The sequence below is a fragment of the Trachymyrmex cornetzi genome, unplaced genomic scaffold (genome assembly GCF_001594075.2).
Source record: "Trachymyrmex cornetzi isolate Tcor2-1 unplaced genomic scaffold, Tcor1.1 scaffold57, whole genome shotgun sequence".
NCBI lineage: Eukaryota > Metazoa > Arthropoda > Insecta > Hymenoptera > Formicidae > Trachymyrmex > Trachymyrmex cornetzi.
This window is the reverse complement of record NW_017299882.1, coordinates 9,114-20,547: the sequence shown is the minus strand read 5'-3', so window position 1 is coordinate 20,547 and position 11,434 is coordinate 9,114. Positions and strand designations below refer to the sequence as shown.

The window sequence follows — 11,434 nt, the reverse complement described above, 5'->3', positions numbered from 1 at the left end:
TGCATATTTACTTTATGCTGTTCTGCAAGATATAAATATGTAACGCGATAGTTTTTCTAGAGTTGTTCCATATATGCACGATTGCCTTCAGCTCCAATAAACTTATTTGACGCTATAAAGCAACATTATAAAGATTAAGTTAGCTCATGGTCTGTTTTACGGACTGGTGTGTCGGTTCACGCTGCACCCCAATTTTAAATTAAAAATCGTATTATGAAAAGACTAAGACAAAAAAATAATATAAATAAAACTTATTTCGGAAACTACAAATATTTAAAATGACGTAATATTATCAATAATATAGTCACTATTATTTAAACCTCACAATTTGCAAAAGAAAATCGTAAGAATTTTATTTTCGCATTTGTAGAATTCGTTTTTAGCTGATTTGATATAAAAACAAGCCACAAACCTATGAATTATGAGTTTGTACTTCTTTAATTAGCTAAACAGATCATGATCTTATTAGTATTAATAAAGTGCAATAATTAGTTTCTCCGAAAAATAAGAGGCTGTCACTTTAGGAGACCTATGTCAGTATCGGCGACTTTCCTCTATGTATCAACAAATAATTTTGTATTTTAAATATTATAATTTTGCAAATTACGTGCAAATCAGTTAAGAAACTTAAAAATTAATTAAATACAGTCGAAATTATATCTTTTTAAGTGACGATAACCTTTAAATTTTCATTCTCTGTTACGCAGAGTTAATTAATTAGCTTTCCCTAGACGCGCAAAGCTGTCCAAGGTCGGTGTTTTTTTACTTTAAAAATAGAAATGTATCGGTATTTTGTATACGCCCACTATCATTCTTACTCCTCACTTCATTACTGCTGATCACTTCATTGACCAGTGTCTTTCACTATATGTTTAAAAGTTTTCTGTTACTAATATTATAAAATTATTATAGAATATTATAAGATATTATAAGATATTCTGGTACTAATATTATTATTCATAATATATTTAATTATAAAAATATGAATAATAGTATCTTATAATATTAGTAACAGAATATTTTTAAACATAGTAAAAGACACAGGTCAAAAACCTTCAACGATTTCAAGCTTGTGTCGTCCATGAGACCGGCGAGCACTGCGCGTTACGAAATAGTAATGAAGTAAGGAGTAGGAAAGGCAATGAACGTGAATATTGATATACTTCTATTTTAAATTAAAAAATACCGACCTTGGACAGCTCTGTCATAAAATTTCCAGAAAAGTGGAGTGTACCCGAAATATGTTCGTTTGTTATCTAATTAATTTATAAAATAAATAAAAAGTAAATAATAACATAAAAATTCTTCCTTAATTTATTTATAGACGAAAAAGTACAATGAAGTTCACTAATTAATTTTACAATTGTATAAAACAAAAAATGCTTTAATTGACGAAACCGTGAGATCACATTTAATTCTTATTATTAAAGGATTAATTAGGGTATATAAGACACAATCAAAAATACAGGTAACAGAGAATAATGGATTTAAACCTATCAGAAATTGCATATATTACATCTACACTGTATAATACGTAGTTTCTGATAGTTCGAAGTCTATTATTTCCTGTTCCTGTTATTTGTGCCTTTTTTTGTTTCTAGATTCTTAGTGCAAAACAATACGGAATACAGAGAATGACAAAACGCAGAAGATTAATTGATACAATCATAACAAAATCGTATTTTAACCGATCGCTATTGGCGCCAGTTAGTAACAGATTTAGACAAAGATGGAGAAAAATGTCCATTAAGAGTACACTCAGAAAAAAGTTTTGTTGATATATGACCAACAAAAAATTTTTCGTTATCCTAACCAAAATTTAGTTATGCTAACAAAATTTTTTGTTAGAATAACATAAAAGTTTTTGTTAGTCACATATTCTAACAAAAACTTTGTTGTCCTAACCAAAAATTTGGTTAGAATAACCAAATTTTGGTTAGGACAACGAAAAACTTTTTGTTGGTCATATATCAACAAAACTTTTTTCTCAGTGTACAGTTTCGAAATCTGTTTTTATATCTTCCAATCATTTGCGTTTAGGCATGCTACGTAGTGTGTGGTGAAGGACGGCTATTGATAATGTAATAGTTTTCGTATTTGTTTCCTAGACGTGTGTTACCGATCTAGAGATTTGAAGTACCTAAGTTGAAAAGATAACCGGGAAAGAACCGGTACTAAGCAGAACTTCGATCAAGAATCGTTCAAGGACACCACCGATGTGTGTTTCGATTTACACGAAAATCAAGAAGATTAAAGATTTAATAAGTACAGACTTACTTGAAGTGCGGGAAGATAACTTGTGATTAAGAACTTGTGGTAAGAACTTTGACATTGAGTTGATTATTAAATAATGGCCGATTCTGTAAATGCGCAATCACGATTAGATTACTTATGAAGTAAACGATATGAAGTAAGGTAAGAAAACGCATGAAGAAATTTATAATTTATAGTAATTTAAGAATACAGATTTATTATGACAAAAGCTCCCTTATGGCAAAACAACATTTGTTTGATATTTATTAAGTTATACAGCACAGCGAACTTCATAGTTTTATAATATTAATCCGGCTGTTCATCCATCCGTCCCTTCGCAAAATTTCCCAAAAACTAGCTTAATTTTTTTAAATTCCGTTTTCGGTAATATATATTCAATCAAGGACTTTAGTTGCAACGAAGTAAAATATAAACCAATAAGATTTTTAGTAATATACAGCCAATGACTTATTTTTTTCAATTCCAATTTTTTGCTGAAACTACTTCGTTACATCCATCGCAACAATTTATTTCTATAGTATGCTTCCAAGCTTTCAAAATTGATGATATGCATATAATAAATAACTTTTTTTTTGAAATTTTTTATCGCTTATACTTCATATATTATATTTTATCGCTCATTCGATACTGATAATATTTTGTGATTACATTTTTCAACGACGCAATAAAGTCAAATTTCGCTATTATTTTTCTTCGCTTCTTCTTTGGAAAAATTTAAACTCACAATTCAATCAACCATTGAGGATCGCACATAATGAAATTAATCTTATTTTTAGCATAATGTGAGAAGCAGCTATTTAACTGATTTAGATTTCTATTATACAACTAACATTTTATATTTATTTTATCGTCAGTCATTTTAAAATTGTATTTTTTTATACATTTATTTTTTCATACATTTTTAATAAAAGAAAATTTTATTATATAAAGAATGGGCTTATAACATTGAAATCTGATTCATTAAAATCTGATTCATTGAAATCTAATAAATCTTGCCAAACATGAAAAAATTGTCTGCTTTTTTACTCATTGCATTCTTAACAAACAACATGTTTGCTATTTGCGAACAAATTTTATAAATAATGTTCTAAATAAATATTCCATAACTTTGAATCTAAAATCGATTAGACACAATACTTTGATGAATGTAATTGTTGAGTTTTAAATTTAGACATTAATTATTAACAAAGTTATTATATAAAATGTGTAAATAGAAGATCATACTCTCCTCTTTATGTATAAAAATGCAATTATGTAAAATGTGTAAATAGAAGATTATACTCTCTTCTTTATGTATAAAAATGCAAAGATCGGTTTCATCGAACAATTTTTTCCTGTAACCGAAATAACTTAACCTTATAAGTCTTACATCACTATTCAAATACCACAATTTAAACGATGACCTAAGAAAGCTATAAAAAGCAACAATCAGAAGATACGATAGTACCTCACGCTAATGTTAGGCAATGTTGACATAAGCTAACTTCATGCTTGCCAGTATCTTAGTTTCGAAGTTTCATACGACATGGTAGTTTTGCCAACGAAGATAAGTAGTATTTGAGTACGTTACATCATTAGCGACTTATAGTATAAGTAAAAATATATCGTTAAACAACAATAAAGAGATTGAAAAGTATTCATAATGAAGCTTATAATGAGTTGTTTTTATTGTACTGAAATGATTCCACGCGATATGTCTCGGGGAAAAATTGTATTATATATGTTTAGACTAGATGTATTAATAATTAATTATCAAAATATATGTGATGCGTAAGAATGAAAGATTTCATTGACGTGATAAAATTTGGGAATTCTGTCAAGAAGTTTCATTATTAAAAAAATTTACAACTAGTAAACTCATGTTTTTTAAAAAATAAAGTTGTTAAATGTATTTTATAATAAAATAAATGGCGAATTAAAATTGTGTAAATATTAATAAAAACATTTATTTAAATAATGCAAAGGGAAATAATGTATTCACGCGGCTTAATATTACGACAAACATGCGAAGATAACCGATTTCACAATGATTTTATCAAATCGATATTTTTTTTCGCTGAAATGACTGTTGACCCAGTGAATCAATGTTTTCACTTATTGTCAGATAATTTTATTTATATAACATGATTAATTCATAATTCTTTATATATTTGATATATTCATACAGCAGTGTAGTGTAATTAATTGTAATCAATATTTATCACACATTTAATCAATTTGGAAACGGTACGTTTCCGAAACGATTCTATTTTGTCGGAACTAGTTACTCAAAGCGAATTAAATCTATTTTCTGAATACAAGAATTAATCTGTTATTAAATCGATTGTTGTGTTCATGAATAATGGATTAAGAATAAAAGAATATGCAAAGTAACAATTCATGCGCGAACGTCTAGACGCTCGGAATCTGGAGACACTGGTAGTGTCTCGGCGCTAAGCTGTGCGAAAAACGACACTGTTTTATATTCACGCGGATGTAACTCAATAATAATTTTCTAAATAAAAACGATATCAAGAACAGTTTTGAGTTGGTTAGAAAATTTGATGGCTTACCAATAGATAACAATTGCAATTTAGTATCATTTGATATCACCTCAATGTATACTAACATTCCGAATGAATTAGCTTTGAATAGTATTTTAAGAAGATGGAATTTTATTGAATGTAACACAACAATACCGAAAAATGAATTTAAATTGGCTGTATCTATCATTTTAAATTCCACGTTTTTTAAATTTGACGGATTGTTCTTTAAACAAATTTTTGGCTTACCCATGGGATCTCCGCTCTCTCCGATATTAGCTGTTACTGTAATTCAAGATTTAGAATCCAACATTTTTAATAAACTTTCCACTCATGTCCTTTTCTATTTCCGTTGATGATATCATTATGGCTCTTTCAAACGATCAGATTGTCTCCACACTGAATTATTTTAATTCTTACCATGAAAGAATATAAAGTTCACAGTTGAACATGGTAATAATGAAGGATTAAACTTGATGTAAAATTGTTAATTGAGAATGGCAGATTAACTTTTGATATTTATAAAAAGCCCACGGACTCTGGACGATATTTAAATTTTTATTCTAATCCTGTGATACACAAGAGAGGAGTAATAATAAGTCAGCTAGACACAGAGTTATATTTCTTTCTCACCCGAAATTTCACGAAAAGAATATCATAAATCTAATTAATACTTTTTTAAATAACGGATATTCTTTACAATTTTTGTTTTTAACAATTAATAACAGAATAAAATCTTTATCTTACAATAAATCTTTCGATTGTATTAATGAACATAGCAAAAATATAGATTCAACGGTTTTCCTGCTGTTTTTCATTCAGTTCATGTGGAACCCATTTTCCCATCTTCTGGATCTTTCCCATGGATTTCAAACGTATGGAGACGGCTTCTCGTGTCACATTCAATTGATCCGCGAGTTGTTGTTGAGTTTGAGCGTCATCCTCATCCAACAATGCTTGCAATTCGCTGTCTTCAAACTTTTTCGGTGGTTTTCCACGTTCTTCGTTTCTCACGTCAAAATCGCCACTTTTGAATTTTTTAAACCACTCAAAGCACTGTGATTTACCAAGAGCATGCTCACCGTAAGCTTCGACAAGCATTCGATGCGATTCTGCAGCAGTTTTCTTCAAATGGTAACAGAAAATCAATGCTGTCCGCAAATCGTAGTTTCCAGGTACAAAATTCGACATGTTCAACGCTATTACAAACTATACTGTTGTATGAACCTTGTATTGTTGTGAGTCGAAAATCTTTGTCAGATGTCAGAACAAGGAAATGGCGTCAATTGAACGGATGAACGCTCTCTCTCTCTCCCTCTCTCTCCCTCCCCCCCTCTCTCTTCTCCCCTCTCTCCCCCTCTCCCTCTCCCGCTCTCCCTCTCCCTCTCTCTTTCTCTCTATGTAATAAGTAAGAAATCACTTTAGGAGACCTCAACTTTCGGCAACTTTTCTCTACCTAGACAATCGAGCCGGGATCGGGAGTAGGATAGAATTTTCAGGCTTCAAGTAGTATATCTAGAGACACACGGCAGTGTCTCGGCGCCAATAATATAAGAACACGAATATACGAGCGTGTAACTATTCACACAACACGAAACAAAATCAAATGTAGCACTTTCTGTAAAATTGATAACGAGCAATTTACAATAATCATAATCAACCGATAACGTCATAAATAAAGAAACATAACAAAATGTGGTTTTTCAATCAAATGTGCACAAGCAAAGCGCTTCTTGATGGTAAAACTGTTGTGGTAACAGGAGCAAGTAGAGGTCTTGGGAAGGAGACTGCCAGAGATTTATATGCAAGAGGTAATTGTATTAAAATATTTTCAATGAAATTTAAGTTATCCCGAATTTGAAATTCAAGTACATATTATATAAAATAAATAAAATATATGTGTTATTAATTAAGATGTGTCTGAGTCCAAAATATCATTATAGGACTATTCGTGTTGTATTCACATTTTATATTCAGAATCTTCGCTCTTTCAATAATATTTGAATATACATTCATTATTTCATTTTAAGTATAGTAATTTCAAGCAATATGTTAAATGCTTTAGAAATTTCTTTTTATATATTGTTTTACGATTTAACTTTGTTTTTATGAATTGATATTCTTTTTAACGTATTTACCATGTTTAGAATAATGTTATTTATTATGTTTTTCAAATGTATTCACTAGTTCCAATAAACATTCGGTACAGAGAGACACATACATTTAGAGAGCAAACATGTGCGTTATATAATGCAAATCCGATAACAAATTATATTTGAATTGTTTGCGAAATTATGAAAAATTTAAATTTATTTCATGATTTAGTCATGATTTAGTTCTTGGTTTATTGAAATAAGTCACTCTTGCAGTTAATTTTAGAATTCTTATTCTGTCATTTATTATATAAATTATTGGTCTAGAGATCACTTCAGTTCTGTCAAACTGTAAATGACTTAATTTTGATGACTGAGGAATTTAACTATGAATTCTTTATATTGATATTGTTGAAAAAATTCCAAAGTTGAGAGTTTAAACAATCTTCATCCTGTAACAAATGTGGAATAAAGAAAATATCTTTGTTTTCATAATATTATAAAGAAATAAACTACTAATTATACTAAATTCTACTAATTATTTCTATTGACATATAATTACTTTTTATTAATTTAAAAATTTTTTTAGCTTGGTTAATTTTTATTGACATGCGTCAATTATATTATATATTTTATTCGTCATTAAGTTTACTGGTGCATCAGAAATTAACGTTTTGTGCTAAATATGGTAAAACTAAACAATTTCATAATTTACATGGAAACTTATCTATAAGGGATTTTTAGGTCACTGATGATCAATCTTTTTTAAATAGTCGTTATCAGATGGGGCACTTTTTTTCACTCATATATGTATATGTCATCAGTGGTGAACTGATTAAGATTCGTTATTTATTTTGCTACAAATGATAAATATACACGATGTGCGATGGCTTTATTCCTGCGCTAAGCTTTCCAGAAGGGTGCGATAATCGTCGTTGCAACAGCAGTTGGCAATCAAGCGATGCTCCTTGCAGTTGTTGGCATGCAGAAATTGGCAGTCTGCTAATTTACATTGGTAAGATAAATCGTAAGGATTGGTACAACAGCAGGTATCGTGGAACAATTTCTCGCCGCAATAAAGATAAATCGAATTATCGCATAGAGGACATCTGCAATAAAAGTTTAAAATAAAAATATGAATTTTGTTTAATCCGAAAATAATTACCTAGTTTTTTATTACATAAACGATCACCACGGAGTTGATTTTTATATCCTAACTTATAAATTATTATTACTAATATATTGCATTATTATTGATTATTCTACAATTTATTAGTATTAAGATTATTTTGTATAAGTATAAATAGATTTACTGTATAAATAAATTTTCCGATATAAATAAATTTTTCGATATAATGTTAATCTATTTGTACGTTTCTTGTTATATTATTAATAATTATCTAAAGTTCTGCATGAAACGTTGTATGTGACTCATTTTCAGTTTTAATGTTTTCTTTAAAAAAACTCTTCCAATGTTTAAAAACAGTTGTTTAGTTCAAAATTCATTTTAATAATTCACTTTTTGAACTAGAATATATGTTTCTTTATCACTTTTTACAAGCTTCTGAAATCTTAAAAAACATTTCCGCTTTAGACGTACATATAACATCTTAAATAACTTTGATACCAATGAAACTTCTTAGTAAAACTTACACTTGATTTTAAATAAGTATTCTTTATTGAAAGTTGATAATGTATCATTTTTAATGTATCAATTTCTTCCCTTTGCAATAAGCAATGTTATCTACATAATTTTAGATTTGTTCCCTCATTTTTTTGTTATTTGTGACGTGTAGAGAAAGAAATATTAATTATATTTAATAATTATTGAATGACAAAAGATCTAATATTCTTAATATTGATTTTTAGTTAAATTGTATAATGCAAAATAAGTTGATCCTATAAGAATGAATATAAGAAATTTATAAACTTACCTTTGTGGTTTGTATCCGAGCGAAGGGAAAGGATAATTTCCTTGAAATTGCCGTACATTCTCTGGCGAAGGTGTTAATGGCATGTTCATCACATTTGTTGCCCCTGACACATGATTGCCTGCCAGTTTCTCGTGTTCATCTGAAAGTCGCTCATAAAGGGACTTAAAAAATAACACTCTTTTTTATTTGTGACGATTTTGATATCTTACAAAATTATAATAAATTCGTAATAATTCATCAAATGTGACATAACTCGAAATATCACCGACAGTTTATACCTTGATTAACTAAAATGATTAAATTTAAAATAAAACAATTTCTTCTTCAAAATTTTGATCACCAAAACTGTTTTAATTCTAAAGAAAAGTTTTCTATAGAAAATTCTCCTTATTACAAAAACACTCAAAATGTGTTACTAAATTAAAAAATTAATAACCATTTAAACAAAAATTATTAACTTTTTATCTTATTTATACACATTAAGATGGCACACGATATAATTATCACAAATAATTTCATTAATATTTTCAAAATCACACAATAAATATGCTCAATAATTTTACGGTAAAAATTATTCAAACAAGTTGAGAAGTCGTATCAAGACTACAAATTACTATCTATGTACAATTTAAATACGATTTAATTAATAAATTTCTTTTTTACAGCATTTCATAGAAAATATCGTTTTCTTTGATGTGCAATTAAATAATTATTGAGTAAATTAACTCACCCGATATACCAAATGCACAACAATGCAATAAAACGCCCAAAAGAATTAATAGTGACATTTTCTCATTAAAAAAAAACGAACGAGATTAAATTTTCCGCGCGCACTCGCTGCAGCTCTTGACGCGGCTGAGATTTTTCAGACAAATGAGATCGTTCACTGTTCGTGCTCTTCGATTTCTTTCGTAAACCCACGTAACTTTTAGCTGGGCCTCGCCTTCCTCGTAGAACGCGGTCGATGTACCCGTTACTCGTAACTGGTTGATGATCATCTTTCTCTTCTTATGTGTCGGTGAGTCCAAAATAGAAAAAAACGCAGACGACGTATGTAGATGTTGATATTGGAAAATAATTATCTTCATGAATAATTTTGTTAGTCCTCACGGTGCGTATAATACGGTAATTTTCATTTAAAAAATCATAAAAATTTTTTAAATAAGAAACAAATAATTATTTCTCATTGAATATTCTGTTTCATCAAATAATTGCAAATAAATATATACATATTTATATATTTTCGCAAACATATATTTTTAAAATTTACTATATTTGCATTGCTTGCTGCATTGTAATTGGACACATATATATTATAATATATATTATAAAATTTTATTGTATATATTTCCTATTAATTTAAAAAAAAAAAGATTTTAGAGAGTAGTCATAGTTTTATATTATATTATATCATGTAAAATTTAATATTGTATAATATAAAATTTTGCTGTAACTTTTTACCTAAGAAACAATAAAAAATTAATCAATTTGTCATCTGTATAGATTTCTAAAAAAAGTACAATTTTTGTTATAGTTAGGTTTTTTGTAGTGATGGTGTTCTTCCGAAAGTCTATAGTGTCCCGAAAGTACACAAAGTGAACTGTCCGTTTAGAATAATTGTATTGTCTATTGACAGTCCACTTTATACGTTTGCAACGTGTTTACACAAATTAATTGCCAAAAGCATACTACACCGCGAAGCCACATCAACAATAGTTATGATCTTGTCAACAAGTTAAAAAATTTAAATATTGATAGTGACTATTGTTTAATTTCGTTGGATGTGGTTTCGCTTTTCACTAATGTTCCATTGAACTTGGCCATTAAGAGCATTGAAAAAAGATGGAATTTTATCTCAGGATATTGCAATGTTCCCAAGGATGAATTTTTGTTGGCAGTTTAGTTCGTACTCCTTGAGTATACTCTTTTTATGTTTGATGACCGAATTTATAAGCAGAACTTTGGGACACCTATGGGTCCCATTATCGTCGGTTATCGCTGGTATGGTAATGGCTGACCTTGAAGAAAGTATACTTGATAACATTGGTTTTCCGATCAAGTTTTATTATCGTTACGTTGATGATATTGTGGCAGCGATTCCTAGTACGCAAATCGATAATTTTTTAAATATGTTTAACTCTGTACATCCAAAGCTACAGTTCACAATAGAAGTAGATGATAACAAAATTAATTTTCTTGACACGACTATTTTAATTCATAACAAAAGATTAATATTACTGGTATCAAAAACCGATTTCTTCAGGTAGATATCTAAATTTTGTATCCAGACATCCTCTTTCACAGAAAAAAGGCGTGATCATAGATATGGTTGACAAAGTGTTCTTCCTTTCTAACCCAAAATTTCATTAAAAAAATTTTGAACTTATCATCAACATTTTATTAAACAATAACTATCTCTTGAATTTATTTTTAATACTATGTCTCAAAGAATAAAATATCTTATAAAAAATAGTAACACGATGAACAAAAATAACAAAAAGAATGTGCATCTAACAATAAAACAGGGAATTGAAAGTTACTTTTTAAAAGTAACAAGTTACAGTTACTCGTTACCGAATAGAAAAAGTAACAAGTTACCGTTACTAGTTAC

The 11,434-nt window shown here is 28.8% G+C and overlaps 1 protein-coding gene across 1 annotated transcript; it reads right to left on the bottom strand.

Annotated features, from left to right (window-relative positions):
- Positions 1-7,766: 7,766 nt before the first annotated feature.
- Positions 7,767-9,686, bottom strand: LOC108766077 (uncharacterized). Its single transcript, XM_018515125.1, has 3 exons — positions 9,554-9,686; positions 8,824-8,962; positions 7,767-7,998 (listed from the first exon to the last, which is right to left on the bottom strand). Exons 1-3 carry the CDS (start codon positions 9,609-9,611, stop codon positions 7,782-7,784), a joined length of 414 nt encoding a protein of 137 aa, XP_018370627.1. The 5' UTR covers positions 9,612-9,686; the 3' UTR covers positions 7,767-7,781.
- Positions 9,687-11,434: the final 1,748 nt, after the last annotated feature.

Bases quoted from the DNA above. Each gene is read 5' to 3' on its own strand.
- LOC108766077 (XM_018515125.1), bottom strand. From the start codon at position 9,611: ATGTCACTATTAATTCTTTTGGGCGTTTTATTGCATTGTTGTGCATTT. The intron at 8,963-9,553 runs GTGAGTTAATTT...AGCGACTTTCAG, and splicing joins TTGTGCATTTGGTATATCGG to ATGAACACGAGAAACTGGCA. The intron at 7,999-8,823 runs GTAAGTTTATAA...CTTTTATTGCAG, and splicing joins CTCGGATACAAACCACAAAG to ATGTCCTCTATGCGATAATT.